Source organism: Drosophila ananassae, chromosome 3R, assembly GCF_017639315.1.
Source record: "Drosophila ananassae strain 14024-0371.13 chromosome 3R, ASM1763931v2, whole genome shotgun sequence".
In the NCBI taxonomy this organism is placed as follows: domain Eukaryota; kingdom Metazoa; phylum Arthropoda; class Insecta; order Diptera; family Drosophilidae; genus Drosophila; species Drosophila ananassae.
The window spans coordinates 15,069,162-15,085,620 of record NC_057930.1 but is presented as its reverse complement, the minus strand read 5'-3'; the positions used below and the strand labels follow the sequence as shown (position 1 = coordinate 15,085,620).

General features: G+C 39.4%; 2 protein-coding genes across 2 annotated transcripts in view; one reads left to right on the top strand and one right to left on the bottom strand.

The window, feature by feature from the left end:
- Positions 1-16,448, bottom strand: part of LOC6496997 (carbohydrate sulfotransferase 4) — a 32,378-nt gene extending 15,930 nt beyond the window's left edge. Inside the window, exon 1 of the mRNA XM_001962928.4 lies at positions 15,144-16,448. Within this exon, the coding sequence (XP_001962964.2) occupies positions 15,144-16,117 (974 nt within the window). The 5' untranslated portion in view covers positions 16,118-16,448. The remainder of the gene's footprint in view (positions 1-15,143) is intronic.
- LOC26515570 (proteoglycan 4) lies at positions 2,546-3,706 on the top strand. The gene is made up of 2 exons (XM_014906961.3): positions 2,546-2,939; positions 3,018-3,706. The coding sequence occupies exons 1-2, from the start codon at positions 2,646-2,648 to the stop codon at positions 3,600-3,602; spliced, it is 879 nt and encodes a 292-aa protein (XP_014762447.1). The 5' UTR covers positions 2,546-2,645; the 3' UTR covers positions 3,603-3,706.
- Positions 16,449-16,459: the final 11 nt, after the last annotated feature.

Genomic DNA, 16,459 nt, shown 5'->3' with positions numbered 1-16,459 from the left:
CCGATATCCTGTAAAGGAGCTTCTGAAACAGGAAGCTGAGAAACAAGAGCAGGTAACCATGTCACGGTCGGAGGTTAAATGTTGGCAATATGCTTAGCAAATCCGGCAACAAAATGGCAACAGCTTTTAAAATCCCAACACGAAAATCAATTTATCGCCAAAGTTTTTGCTCCTTTTTTTTGGTTGGTCCTTTCTTGCGGCCTCCCTAAGGTCAAGGATTGTGTAAGCGGCTTGCAAATTCAAAAGGAGATTAAGTTTAAGAAAAGTACTATTCATGGAGGCTTTTATAGGTAGAAATTTCAATTTAAATTGAACATTTAATCTACATATTTATAAAAGAGACATCAAATGACATTAAAAATTCGTGTAATTAGAAAAATTTTGTAAAGCCGGGAAAGCATTAAAAATGTTTAAAAAACAAAAGAGCCTAAGAATGTGAAACCTGGGAGGGGGAACCGGACATGAAAAGCTTTTTTCAATCCCAAAACGAAGTTATTTTAGCCTAGCCCAGTTCCCCGAGTGTTTTCTGGGACGACCCGTAGTAGTCTCCCATTTCCTGGAGCTAAAGTTGCCATAGTACCGGATTCTATTTATTTTCTATTTTCTCTCTCCGGCATTTCTTTTGTCGTTTATTAATTTAACATGTGCTGGCCATTTGCTTTTTAATGAACAGGGCGACACAGTTTTGTGTCTTCTCGAGAGTGACGAGCAGAAGAATGAAAACAAAGTTATATAGAGAAGATACTGTGAGAAAAAGTTATTAGATTAAATATCTATAAACACTACAACTATATATCTATAACATTTATAAATAATATTTATAAATATTTATAAATAAACACTATATAGATAGACCTATAAACCCTACAATAATAATTATTATAATCTATCTTTAAAATCAAAGTCATCAGAGAGAGTTCCCTAAACTCCTTCAAACTTTTGGTTTAAAAATTCTATTAAAAGTACTATATTTTTCTCTCAATGTATGCACATTGTAGTTGCATTTATGAATATATATAGATATATAGATATATGCAAAAAGTCGGCGGAAAAAAATTAACAGCAACCATAAAGAGAGGAATGGGCATGAAAATATCTAGAGCCGTTACAACGGAAGTTTTCTAATGTATCTGTTGGTGCTTTTTGTAGCTATTGCCTCAGATACTTATGCTAGTGCTTATGTTGCTTTTGTTATTGTTCTGTTTGATGTAAGCGGATACACAACGACGGGTGCAAAAACCTAGAGCAACAACAATGGAAAACGAGCCCCAACATGACAATGTTTAAAAAGTTTGCAATATTCGAGTTGGAGTTGGACTTGAAGCAAAGCAGTTGAAAAGCAGATACTCCCCAGCAAGAAGCAAAAACGAACTGGACCACACACCGCAATAGACCGGGAAAAATTAAAAACAAAGCTGTAGCAGCCAGAAGCCTCAGAGTGGAGATGGAGATGGAGAAGATCTCACTACAATAACCCAGTTTAAAGCGAGTTAAATTGTGATTAACTGCCAAAGACAAGGCAGTCAGTAAGTCGTCCAAAGTCAGAAGGCAAAGCACACAATACTATATACTGGCAACAGTGTGAACGGAATTTAATGAGCCCCTCGTAGCCCCCAAAAGAGAAAGTATCTCTCTCTGCCTCTGAGGGAAGGGAACTGCATCGAAGGTATACAACTGAAATGCGTGTCATGACTAGAAACAATTTATAATGCGGCCTGCAGTTTTCTTGACTGGCAAGAAAACTGGGCCTCTGTCTCCTCCTCCTCCAGTTCCTCCAGCTCCTCCTCGATGCCTTTGTTTCCCTTCACTAAATCGGACCAACTCAGACCTAGACGCCACTCAATCATTAACAGTCATGGACGCAAATTGCTCAGCCATTCAAGCTCAACCATCCCCACTTCTAACCCCAACTCTAGGCCCTCCTCTAGGCCCCCTAGTTTTTTGGGAAAACTTTCGCGCATAAATTAGGCTAATATATCTTTCTACCCAAAAGGTAGAGCGGCAAAAATAGTGCAGTTCGGAGATTACAGTGTTTAGCAGCGAGGGAGGTCAGGATCTGTACCTTGTGCTAATGATAGCCACAAAGCTGTCAGTCCAGCTGGGGGTAGCAGTAGTGGAGGGGCAACAGTGGAGCATGGTGGTGGTGCTCCCAGGTAGGTAGATAGAGCAGCTGGGATTTTGTGGTAATTTAGATTGGTGGCTCAATGCAATGAAGGCCTCCAGGGGGCAGCTGTTGGAGCACTTTGTTGGGGTCTTAATGTGTCGACCAAAAGGCAAGAGATTTTTGCCTTGCCAGAATAAAGAGTTATCGAGGTCACAGATAAGTGTATTACCTTAACCCGATATAGTGTGTTTTGGGGGATAAGTCCTTGTTCTAATTGGGAAAACGGACCTGGAGATATTAGGATAAATATCGCCCCAAGAATCCCATTACTTCAGAAATAAAGATTCAAAGACCTGGTTCCTTAAGGTATTAGAAAAATTAAAAAAAAAAATAAAACAAAGCAGTCTGGCGGTGAAATTTCAAATATACGTACGACCTCCGCCTTTTCAAACTTCTCATTCCGTATCGTATATTTCTCCGATCAACATCTATCCGATTTTAATATTTTTTTTTCGAAAATTTCTATTCACTAAAAATAGTGATGTCTGAAGCGGCCAGAAAGAAACCTTTATTTTTGAAGGGAAATATGGCGAGAGTCCTGGCTTCCATACGTGAGGAAGATGATCTCACACCGACATACCCCAAGAAGCCCGCTTCTGGAAAAGAGAAGGTGGCAAAAGCACTGTCCCCTGGCGATCAAAGACAAACTACTTTCAAAATGCCTTCGCCTAGGAAGCCGAAGGTGGTGAAGCTACTGGGTTCCATACGGAAGAAAGAGGATCCCAACCAGACATCCTCCAAGATGTCTACGCCTGAAAGGGAGAAGGAGGAAAAGGTACGGTCGTCCACACGGACGGTGGGAAATGCTCTCGCTCCTAAAATCACGTCCTATCTGATGTATTCTACTATGAAGGTGAAGGTGGTGACGGTACTACGATCCACAGCGAGGCCAGACAATCTCGATCAGGGGAAGACGTCCTCCAAGGTGCCTTCGGCTGGGAAGGAGCAGACTGTTAAAGTAATGCGGTCGGCAAAGAAGGCGGATCCACGTCCTAAACTGACGTCCCCCAAGATTCCATCGGCTGGGAAGGAGAAGGTGGCTAAAGTACTACCTCCAAATCAAAAACCGAAAAAAAAGGAGGCCTTAACCCTTAAGGACCAAACTCCTGACAATATCCCTAAAAACCCTTCAAAGGAATTAATGTTAGAATGGATCCTTGATCTACATGAACGCATTTTAAAGGTCAACCGCCTCCGCCAGCAGAGGAAGCCTGGCGAAGTACTCATGCTCCCAGGGGACAGAGAGTGGCTCGAAAAATGGGAGAAAACCACAGACAAATTCGTCCTTTGGTCGTTAATCTCAGGGCTTGTGATATTTTTTGGTGCTCTTGTCAACATTTTCTTTCCACAAGAGTGGATTCCAATAATCGAACAATATTGGGATATTTTTGGTAGAATTTTTGGTAGAATTTATAATGTATTGCTAGAAATATTTTAAACGCAAGGTCGATGAATATTTAGCTTACTTTTTTGGAATTTTCAATAAAATTGGTTGTTATAAAAATTATTATAGAGATAGGTTAATCTCTAGCAAACCTTAAACCTGCAATGAAGTGAGAAATGAAACTCACTATTTTTGGTTAAATAATTCAGAATAGTTTACCTTTTGAGCGCCAAAAGTAAGCAATATCCTTACTCTCCTCTATTCATATTCAAAAGGATCATAAAGTACATGCACCTACCATAAATCTTGCATATTAAAATAATTTCATTATAATCTTCCCAGGCAAGCCCTTGCCATCAGGCTTCAAAAGGGGAGTCCCTGCAAGTCTTGTTCATCATTGTCCTGGCGGCACTGGCCTTATCCATAATCTAGGACCCTTGCCAGTACACAGCTAGTGTACGGAGAGTACACACACATTCTTCAATTATTTCATTTCGTTTATGCCAAGGTAAGTAGAATGTTGTCGAGTACTGCCAGCGGCCATAAATCGTTGGACAAGTGGAGCTCGTCCTGCCGGATCCTTGGCCGGATGGGAAGGAAGTACGGAAGGTCCTTTTGGCATAACTGGAGAGCACAAACGGAACAATTTGCCGGGAGGCAAACAAAAATGTTCTTATGCAATCGGAACTCTTGACTCCGCTCCACTAGATTCGACGCTTCGGCTCCGGCCTCGAGTACAGTCCACTTACATGGACATGGTACTGGACAGTCCAGGCCAGGCCCAGACCCAGACCCAGCTCCTCTTGAGCCCCCATCCGATTCAATTCGATTTTTTGTTCGCCTCTGCCTGCAAGAATCATTTAAAAAGTGAAGAGACCTCCAAAGTAAAGGGAAAAAACTTGCTCCACATGCATAAATAAATGGCCACAGACTCGACTTAAAACGGTCCAAACGGAGGGCCCTTTGGGGCTTTAAGGGGGGGATCCTACCATGTACTACGAGTGTGTGTAAGTATTCGTGGGTGGGTAAGCCAACTGCAACGGATTTCCGACATGGGGGACCCCACAACCACCCACTTACAAAAACAACACCCAGGCTTTAGTTACAAGAACGAACTTCTCCGCCAAAAAAAAAAAGCCAGAAACTGAAGACAGGAAATTTGTTTCGCGTTGGATACGCTCCTTAAAAAAAACAAAAAAAATAAAAATACGAAATAGAAAGCATAAAACAAAAATGAGCTTAGCGAAAATGTTACGGAAATATGAAAAAGCGGGGGAATGCAGAGTCCGGGAGTCCGGTAGGACTTTGAAATGGAAAAAAGATTGCATATAGAATAGTACTGGCCAGTGCCGAAAGCAAAAAAGTTTTCGTTTAAAACGGAACCAAGTGTTTTTTGCTTATTTCAGATTAAAAATTGGGTTTCTAATATCTACTAAGAGCTGGGTAACTGGTTATGGTCCATAAGCAGACACTAACTGCGGAACAATTTTGTTCTGAATTAAATACTAGTGACGAAAAAAATGGCAATTCTTTTTTTTTATGGTCCATAAAATCTTACTTAACCAGAGGCAATCAAAAAACTTTCCCACAGGCCACATTAAACGAGCTCCAGGCGAGAATAAAAATAATCAATTGCCTCGAACACCGGGCCCCACAAAAAAATATGATAAATGATAAATGGATGGAGAAGAAGCCAGTAACTTTTCAAGTGAAAATTGTTCAACCGGCCGCAGTAGAGTTCCGGCTGGTGGAAAACTTTGCATTACAACTGTGTGTGAAATTCACATAATTATTAAAAGAGAAAAACAAGCAAAACAAAGGTACGATGAGGTTAGAGACAATGACATTGACAACTGCATTTCCCCGCTTTGGCGAAATAAAAAATTTCCACAGAAAAGAAATTGAAGACTTTCTACAACGACTACGATTCATTCTATGGTTGCAATTAAAAGCGAGCACAAACCGAGTAAAACCGGCAACTTTTTCTCGGTCATTAAAAGTAAAACACAAAATACTTTTACTACACAAACTTGGGAATGGTTTCGAAAAAAAAAATAGAAAGAAACAAACAAGCTTCAACACGGATTCACGCTTCTAAACTTCAAGTTGGAAGAGAGGTCTGAACGATGTAAGTGGTGGAGAAAAATCCCATTTTTAATCCCATTACAAAATCTATTTCAACAAGTTAAGAATACTATCCAATCCTAAACCAAAAACCTAGTTTCGTGCCATCAACAATTTTTTAATAAGCCTCTTGAAAGAAACCCCCAAAACCGCCAATTTGTCAGCCAAAATTATTCATTAAAAAGGTAAAGCCGGAGTCAGAGGTCTGGAAATTAAATTCGGAAACCGTGGCAAAGGGTTAAGGTCAACTGAGGTTCGTGGGGAGTTATAGGGCTTTAGAGGAAATGAAAGACAAACTAAAGTAAACTTAGTCGATGTATACTCTCCAAAACAGTCTATGAATAAAATATTATAATTAATTATCTGCAGATAACATTCTCTTTCAAGACATCTTGTTTTCTTAATAGATTTTAGCCATTATTAATTGTTAAAAAAAAAAAAAAAACAGTTTCTTGACCAAAAGCACACTCATTAGATAATAGACAACTATTTGGAAATTACCTAACACCATCTGGCACTCGGTTTTGTTTATTTTTAAACGCTGACAGACCGACCAAGCCCACTAAAAATGCAAAAACCCAAAGAAGTATAAGTATGAAAAGAAGTACATTCGTCTATGTTCTTTATTTTAGACGAATGTCTATGGAGGAGAACTCCAATCAGTGATACTCAGCCTTGAGGAGAGCTTTTCGGTTTTCTGGTTTTTATTTTTTCAGAGCTGCGCTGTACAATTACCAGGCAGAATTTATGGTTAGAGCGTCGCGTTGTAAATCTTTAAGTAGCCATAGACAAGGTTCGAATCGCCTAATGCGATTTGGCCCTCATCCCCTCGGCCCCATCTTGCAACTACTGCAACTTTATGACATTAGTTTTGGTTGAGGTTTTAGGCTGGCTGGCGGGGGGATTCTGGAGGAGATGGATGATGGAGATGGACCTTCCTCCGCCGTGGTTCATCAATTTCTGTGCGTTACGGAGACTCTGACTGAGACTGAGATGCCTTTGCGGTCGTTTGCCGTTTTGCGGCATCGTTAGCTGCATTGGACTGATCGATTCTATTGATCGATGAGCTGCTTTCAGTCACTAAATCATTGTAATTTTCACACGCTTTTTGCCGGTCGCTCTGTCCAGAATAAGGCATTGGAAGAAAAGGCATCTCAGAAGAAAAGACAACACCGCTTATTAGAGACCGCCTGGAGCGTTTGAACTTATTTTTTTTCAGGGACTTGACAGGGAAGTCTAAGAGCAACCGCACAAATATTATTTATCCGAAATTTCCTAATAAAACTGTCAAATTTCAGTCAAAATCCATTCACATTTTAATGGCCAATGAATGATTATTTTCACCATCAAGTGCTATGCATGCAAGCAACTGGATTAACTGGTTTTTTATTTCCATTTTGGCCAAATTTCTATACTTATCATTATTTGCCATTATTATCAAACATCCAACGCCTCATCAACTTCATGGCAGCTACGTAGCTACGATTTTAGAAATTATTTCTACGCCCAAACACCGAGTAATAAATAAAAAAAAAAAAAAAAGCGAAACTTCGAGTACATCAGAGAGAAAAAGTTAAACCAAAATAAAAAAAAATCAATCACTTTCACTGCCCGGCCAAGAGAGTTTGTCATAGCCCAGGTCTCTGGCTCCGGGTCTAGTCCGCTGCCGACAATTTTTATTGCTGCTTTTCACCCATTTACGCCAAACCGATCTCCACCACACGTACCAAAAAAAGGCAGCCACCAGCCAACAAGCCAACAGCCAACCGCCAAAGATATAAAAAAAGAAGGTTCAGCTTAGCTTAGCCAACAAACGAAACCCGTTTCGGTTTTTTTTGCAAATGCAATAAGCCACAAAGTTTGGGACTTTACACAAAAAAATCAGCTAACAAAGTGGAGTGGATGCTCTGCCAGTAGTTTTGATGGACTGCTCGAAATTCGGTCATATAGGAGGGGTTTATAGATCTTTAAACTTGGGTATTACATGACATTAGTATTATAAAACAAGAGTATAACAATTTTTATCATTATATTACACGATTTTTGAAGAGGTTTTAAGAGAGAGAGGATCAAAGTACAACCTACTTTTGGTAATAGATACAACACTATGATTTTAATATAAGTATGATATTTAGGGAACTTCTGAACCCATCTTGATGAAATTTCAGACAGATCTTTAAGATACATTAAACTTGAATTGAAACAAAGGACTATAAACTTTATAGATCCATAAACTTGTAAGTAAAAAGTGCCGGTTTAAAACATTAAATTAAATATTTCATCATTATTTTATAAATATTTTAAAGAGAAAAAAGAATCTGCAAGATCTCTAGAATATGTTTCAAAACTTTGTCACTTTGGCAGATACAAAACTATGTTTTTAATATAAATACAGAACCGATCTTGATTAAATTCAGTCAGGTCTTCAAAGGACTACAGCAAAAGACTATAAACTTTACAGATCCATAAACTTGTTAACAAAAAGTCTCAGTTTTAAATAAAGAAGATTTGTCATCAAAACTAGCTACCCCCTTAAGGAAGAGTGTATCCTAAAGACACTCGCACAGTGCCTACAAATTATGCTACTTGAACGTTCAGTGAACCCGAGCGATCGCACCGAGTTCCGAGTTTATCTATCTCTCAGCCGGGTTTTGTTTGTCAAAGCTGTCAAGTCAAAAGTTCATAGCTGAATAGCCAAAACAAAAAAAAAAATAAGCAAAACTTGTTGAAAGGCCAGAATGAGGTCTGTGGTGCAATAATCTGACGAGAACTTAAAAAATTTTCCAGCAGCCCCCCAAAAAAAAAAACTGCGGGGTCTTGACATCTAGCGGCTTCTTTTTTTTTTTGCCGCCCATCTCCGAGGGCTCATTGTTTGTTGGCCATTTTCTTGGCCCGCTTTAAAACGCACAGCTCACAAAAGTTTTCGAGTTAATGGCCACTTTGCTCATTATAAGCCAACTAACACTGACTGAGCGGCAACTGAGCCAAACTCTTTGTGGTTTTGCGGTTCTTTTGGGGTCTTTCTGCCAGACGTTAGTTGATTCTCTATCCCTAGCCTGCGAGGGCTTTCAATTTTCCATCCCAATTTTAATCCACTTTTAAGGCAAAAAGCCGCACAAAGTTGCCTGCCACAAAAGTCGGGGCAACTAAAAGGGAACTCGACTCCACTCGGTAGTAAATATTATATACTTTCAAATAAAAAGTGATTCAGGCACAATTCATTAACCTTATCGTGTTGGCGGGAAAGAGCCCATGAAAAATCTCATCAAAATAATGTGTGATTTATAAATAAAATGGCCATTTGGCATCAAATTTAAGAGCCGCCAAGGGTTCGTCTAGTAGTTGCCCCCAAAAATAAATTTCTGGGCTAGGGCACACCCAACTAACATTGGTAGCTAGGCCAGAACAGAGACCAGAAGAGAGCCCGGCCAAATCGACAATTAGAAGCCAAGTTAGCGGACGCTTAGTGAGTGAGTGACTCACCGAACACGGCTTTTTGGCCCACAATGAGCGCACTGACCCAAATTGCCGCCAAAGTAAGTGTGTGGAATGGTGTATTCTGGCCAACAGAAAACATAAATCCAAGTGCTGGTCAACATTTCCGGAATTTTGATGCATTTCGCTGCGGCTTGGGCAAGACTTTGCGTTAATAGAATTTTTACTGCAGCCCGCCAAGTGGAAAGCAAATACTTTCAAGTCGAAACTCAACTGCCCTTTTCGGAGCTAATTAGAGGAGAATAGTTGTAAAATCGGTCATAAAAATAGAGATCTAACGGGGATAGATACATGTACTTGGAGGGTCTTAATGCAAAGCCCCAAAAATAATTAAATTTTTATTATAAAACTACAGAGAAGTACATACTATATCCTACTATTTGAACTAAACACTCTTAGTCTTGTACCTAAAACCCTCTAGAAATAAGTCTCAGAACTTATTTAAGCCAGTTCTCAAGTTACCAAAACATCCGACAAAAGAGAAATTCCCTCTGCTCTATATAAAGGCCATTTGTTAATTTACTGACTCCACTTCCGGATGCCGAATGCCGGATACTGGTAGTGTCTGAACCTACTATGACAGAGTGTGTTAATTGTTTTTCTGTCTTTTGTAAGACTTAATGCCTTGGGCCTGTATCCATTTCTTTGTGGCATTTATAAGCCATCGAAAGACTGGCATAAATGACATTTTCCACTCGCCAATTGTATCTCCATCCATCCGTTTATTTATTGAACTGAAATCAGTGTACAAGTGACAGTTTCTCGGTCTCTCGGTCTCTGATTGAAATTTGTTTTTCGGGGATCTTTTTGCATAACATTGACACAACCTGAGCCAACAAAAAGCCGAATCCAATACCATATCCCCAATGTCCTTACCAGAGATGAAGGAGTAGCTGTAGCTGCTTCCAAAAATGTAATCGAAACCACAAAAGCCAGTTGAAGAGGGTCTATTGGGGAGGTTGTGGCGGAATGGCCATTCCCACACACATCAATCAAATACATTTTCCTTTTTTGTTTACTTTTTGTGGGTTTGTTTAGCTTGGGATTGCTATACACTAATTTTATCGATTTTTGCTCTTGTTGGCCGTTGGCCCGGCTTACATTTTAAATGGGAAATTATGTAAATGAAACTTTTGTTTGCGGCTGAAAAGGATTCAATTCTGATTCTGATTCCAAAGGGTTTTCCACTCAGTCGGTTGGTAAACACAACGAAATGGATACAGAACTCGAGTATTTGACTTTGAGGACTTATTCCAGAGATATTAAATATTCAACGTTAAATAACAATCAAGTCTTTTTAAAGTGTTGTAGTTGGAGTTCTAAGCAAACAATTAAAAAGTATCTTGAAGTGGAAAGGAAGCTCTAACTATTAGATCTGAAGTGGAAGCCAGAACCTAATAAGATTATCGCAATTCCGCTGATAGCGTCACAAGTTCTTGGAAACTATATAGTATGATATCTTATCATTATATTTTTTTGAAATGTGTGAAAACCCCTAATGACGACAATAAATTGCGCTTAATGAATCACAAATTAGTTAATAAATAAAGGCAAATTTAAATGCTCAAATAACTCTCCTTTATTTTCTAAAAAAAAAAACAAGTTCATTCGATAAGAAAATAATCTCATTCCCCTATAGTTTGTTTTTCTTTTTATATTCCTACATAAAAAAATGAAGAATAACTCATATCAGCTAAGGAAGTTCCGCCGCAATATATTTTTTATTGTAAAGAAACAAATATGTAAACCTAAAAATTTATCAAAAGAAAGGCCTTCGGGACAAAAAGAAACAAAATATATGATTAAGAAATTGTTGAGGCAATGGTCTGAGTAACAAAACCGAGATTAATGAAGAAACTACTTACAAGGCGGCACTGATTCGAGTTTATACGATAAAAATTAGCTCAACGCCCAAAGGCCTTAAAAAACGGAGGTCTGTGAAGTTGGCACCCCAAATTTCGAATTTCAAGAAAATAATAACTGACCATTATTGACCATCGTTTGACCACTATTGACCACAAATATTTTCGTTTTACCACCTTCCGAAAAAAAATTAGAGCAAAAAAACTTTCCGGGGGCCAACTTCACACTAGCCCCCGGGCATCAGAAAACATCTTTTGACATTAAATTTTAACGCATAGACCAGTTTAAACGATTGACCATCCCATAAAATCGATTGACCAACCCATAAAATCACTTGACCACCAAAAAAAAATTTTTTTTTTTAATTCCTCAAGGTCATGTGTCGGGGGCAAGCAACCAACGTCAGAATATGAAAAAAACATGTAATTTGAAAGCATTTTTGCAGAAATTGGAATTATGATAATTGACCATCTCTCAAAAATGAATGATCAATACATTTGAGAAAAATCTTCGTTTTGCCACTTCGCAAAAAGAAGATATAGCCAAAAAAACTTCCCTGGGGCCAACTTCATACTACCCCCATCATATGTAGAAACATGTATAAAAAACGTATTTTTGCGAATTTCGCAATTCTAATGGTTGACCATTTCTAAACATCGTATCAACATTATCCTTAACAAAAATCTTCGTTTTACCACTTCTCAAAAAGAAGATATAGCCAAAAAACTTTCCGAGGGCCAACTTCATACTACCCCCATCATATGTAGAAACATGTATAAAAAACGTATTTTTGCGAATTTCGCAATTCTAATGGTTGACCATTTCTAAACATCGTATCAACATTATCCTTAACAAAAATCTTCGTTTTACCACTTCTCAAAAAGAAGATATAGCCAAAAAACTTTCCGAGGGCCAACTTCATACTACCCCCATCATATGTAGAAACATGTATAAAAAACGTATTTTTGCGAATTTCGCAATTCTAATGGTTGACCATTTCTAAACATCGTATCAACATTATCCTTAACAAAAATCTTCGTTTTACCACTTCTCAAAAAGAAGATATAGCCAAAAAACTTTCCGAGGGCCAACTTCATACTACCCCCATCATATGTAGAAACATGTATAAAAAACGTATTTTTGCGAATTTCGCAATTCTAATGGTTGACCATTTCTAAACATCGTATCAACATTATCCTTAACAAAAATCTTCGTTTTACCACTTCTCAAAAAGAAGATATAGCCAAAAAACTTTCCGAGGGCCAACTTCATACTACCCCCATCATATGTAGAAACATGTATAAAAAACGTATTTTTGCGAATTTCGCAATTCTAATGGTTGACCATTTCTAAACATCGTATCAACATTATCCTTAACAAAAATCTTCGTTTTACCACTTCTCAAAAAGAAGATATAGCCAAAAAACTTTCCGAGGGCCAACTTCATACTACCCCCATCATATGTAGAAACATGTATAAAAAACGTATTTTTGCGAATTTCGCAATTCTAATGGTTGACCATTTCTAAACATCGTATCAACATTATCCTTAACAAAAATCTTCGTTTTACCACTTCTCAAAAAGAAGATATAGCCAAAAAACTTTCCGAGGGCCAACTTCATACTACCCCCATCATATGTAGAAACATGTATAAAAAACGTATTTTTGCGAATTTCGCAATTCTAATGGTTGACCATTTCTAAACATCGTATCAACATTATCCTTAACAAAAATCATCGTTTTACCACTTCTCAAAAAGAAGATATAAGTAAAAACACATTTTTTGGCCTGAAAAAAAAAGATAGACATAGAAAAAAAAATTTTTTTTTTTTTAAATTATGGTTTTTAATTTATCGTTTTTTAAAATCTTGTGTACATCAAAATTGAAATTTTTACCAAATGATTGTCAATGTTTTTTGTTTGTGTCGCCTCTCTGCTCATATCATTGTGCACTTCCCAATGTCCAGTTAGCCTCCTGCAATGTGCAACGTAATGCCCAATCCCATCCGAATTTTGCGGTGTCATAAATTCAATAGCTCCATTGAGGATATACGTCTGTCCAAGGATTTGTAATTTTGTTGGGATATGGGAAAGTGGAATTGAATCCGCAACATTTTTATTAAACATAGCATGCGTTTTTTTATCCATGGTGTACTCCACATTAAAAAAAATGTGTGGCCCAGGACAATTTCTTGCCACCCAGCACGAAATAGACAAAAATAACGTGTTGAACTGTGCTGCAAATATATCAACTTTTATAGAGCGGAATTTAATGGACTTTCCCAGTGCTTCAATGCACATTTGTTGTACCAACTGTGACTTTATAATCAGGCAGTTTACAACAATCGATGTTGATGCGGAAGAAGTTATCCTATGTGGTTTCACCCAGGGCATTCAAAATTTTGTACAAAAATATTTTGAGGCGAAACAATATGTATGCCAATCATGTGGTACTCAAAAAAATAAATTAACGAATCCTGGGCCACACATTTTTTTTAATGTGGAGTACACCATGGATAAAAAAACGCATGCTATGTTTAATAAAAATGTTGCGGATTCAATTCCACTTTCCCATATCCCAACAAAATTACAAATCCTTGGACAGACGTATATCCTCAATGGAGCTATTGAATTTATGACACCGCAAAATTCGGATGGGATTGGGCATTACGTTGCACATTGCAGGAGGCTAACTGGACATTGGGAAGTGCACAATGATATGAGCAGAGAGGCGACACAAACAAAAAACATTGACAATCATTTGGTAAAAATTTCAATTTTGATGTACACAAGATTTTAAAAAACGATAAATTAAAAACCATAATTTAAAAAAAAAAAAATTTTTTTTTCTATGTCTATCTTTTTTTTTCAGGCCAAAAAATGTGTTTTTACTTATATCTTCTTTTTGAGAAGTGGTAAAACGATGATTTTTGTTAAGGATAATGTTGATACGATGTTTAGAAATGGTCAACCATTAGAATTGCGAAATTCGCAAAAATACGTTTTTTATACATGTTTCTACATATGATGGGGGTAGTATGAAGTTGGCCCTCGGAAAGTTTTTTGGCTATATCTTCTTTTTGAGAAGTGGTAAAACGAAGATTTTTGTTAAGGATAATGTTGATACGATGTTTAGAAATGGTCAACCATTAGAATTGCGAAATTCGCAAAAATACGTTTTTTATACATGTTTCTACATATGATGGGGGTAGTATGAAGTTGGCCCCAGGGAAGTTTTTTTGGCTATATCTTCTTTTTGCGAAGTGGCAAAACGAAGATTTTTCTCAAATGTATTGATCATTCATTTTTGAGAGATGGTCAATTATCATAATTCCAATTTCTGCAAAAATGCTTTCAAATTACATGTTTTTTTCATATTCTGACGTTGGTTGCTTGCCCCCGACACATGACCTTGAGGAATTAAAAAAAAAAATTTTTTTTTGGTGGTCAAGTGATTTTATGGGTTGGTCAATCGATTTTATGGGATGGTCAATCGTTTAAACTGGTCTATGCGTTAAAATTTAATGTCAAAAGATGTTTTCTGATGCCCGGGGGCTAGTGTGAAGTTGGCCCCCGGAAAGTTTTTTTGCTCTAATTTTTTTTCGGAAGGTGGTAAAACGAAAATATTTGTGGTCAATAGTGGTCAAACGATGGTCAATAATGGTCAGTTATTATTTTCTTGAAATTCGAAATTTGGGGTGCCAACTTCACAGACCTAAAAAACGGCACTACTCTGGCCATAAAAATATTGCAAACATCACTAACCTGTTGGCAAACAAAGTATAACTAATCAGGCGTATAAACTATATAGGTTTTAGAGCCATAAAAAAAATAGTAAGACTACAGAGTAATGTATTTTTAATATTTTCTTAAAACTATTTCATTTTTTTTACAAAAAATACAGTCTTAAAAATAGGGATTTCTTTTACAAAACTCTTTATTTCTTAACTTTCCAAGTCAAGACTGAAATACCCAGCTGGCCAACTTCCTGATGCCACGAACCTGAAGCCCCGCATCCGCCCACACTCCATCCGCGATGCGTGTCATCTCTCGGCTGTCAGCTTATGGCCGCCGCACCTTTCACTTTCTACTATCTCTCCGCCATCCACTCACCTTGGATCCTCGAGCAGCTTTTCGGCCTGGGCCAGTCGCAGGCGGACCGTCTTCATGCTTTGGATGGGAAAGAGCCGGCAGAAGCGCGTCAAGAAGGCGGGACGCCAGCAGAAGCGCGGAAACTCCCGACAGACGTCCCACAGCCGGGTATTGTGTTCGAAGAGATATGTGTGCGTCTTGCCAAAGTTCAGGTAGTCCATCATATCGGCGTAGTCGCAATTGAGCAGGTTCTTCAGATTCTGGACGGCCAGTTCCTGGTCGTCGGGATCACGGATTTGCTTGATCCCGAAGTCGAGCAGCGGCTCGTAATGATAGAAGTTGCCGGGGATCGAGTTGAGTATGTCCCCGAGGAAGGTGGAGCCGGAGCGCCACGATGTGACCACCACACTGCGCACCGGAGTGCCGTTCGTTTCCGGTGTCATGTCCGTTAGACGCTCGGCGCCACCGCGTGGATACTCGAAGTTCTCCATCTCGGTGAGGATACGAGACCGTTGAGCCGACAGGACATCCACTATAGTAGCTGTCAGATTGTAGACGGCCGTCTGCGACGGCTGTTGCTGCTGCTGTTGCATCTGCTGCTGGAAGCGATCGTAGAAGGAGCTGCGCGCCAGCGAATTGGACGGACCACCGTCCACACCATATCCGCCGGCCTGTCCCGGCCCGCCGCCAGCTCCCTGATCCCTGCCAGCACCCTGATTGAAGGGGGTTGTCAGCGGACGGTGCTGGGTGGTGGCGATCAGCAGCAGGATGCACAGGCTGCTCACGGCGCAGATGCCGATCAGATTGGCTCTGCGTGACATCCGGCTGCGTCTCCGCTTTCCGTTCAAGCTGATCCGCTGCTTAGCGCGTGTCCTGCCGGGTTCAACGTTCGCCGGATCGGCGTTGGAGAAGGCGGACGATGTGGAGGACGAGGGATTGCTAAGGAGGGTGCACGTCTCCAAGTCCCGGTTTGGGTCCAGTTCCTCCGTGCTCATTGGATTCTATCGGAACTCGGCTGGCTGGGTGGCTGGCTGGCTGGCTGGCTAATGGCCCCCCAGGCTAATTGGCTATGAAAACAATCAACGTCGCACTTGGCACTCAGCACTCGCACATTACTGGCCCGCTGGCTCACTCCCACACACGCACATATCTATTGCCCGCGCCCTCAGCTCGAGAGCATTGCAGATTGCAGAAGACGCGACCAACAATTATTTATATATCTTTGTTTTTCTTTTTTGGCGAGCGGGTCGACTTTCCGCGACGCGAAGCGAACGCAACGAGAAACAAAAAACAGATGGGGAGCATTGGTGGAGCTGCGAACAGATGGTGGGGCTACA

Coding starts and splice junctions, on each gene's coding strand:
- LOC26515570 (XM_014906961.3), top strand. CDS start 2,646: ATGTCTGAAGCGGCCAGAAAGAAACCTTTATTTTTGAAGGGAAATATG. Junction 2,940..3,017: donor AAAGGGAGAAGGAGGAAAAG/GTACGGTCGTCC, acceptor TCTACTATGAAG/GTGAAGGTGGTGACGGTACT.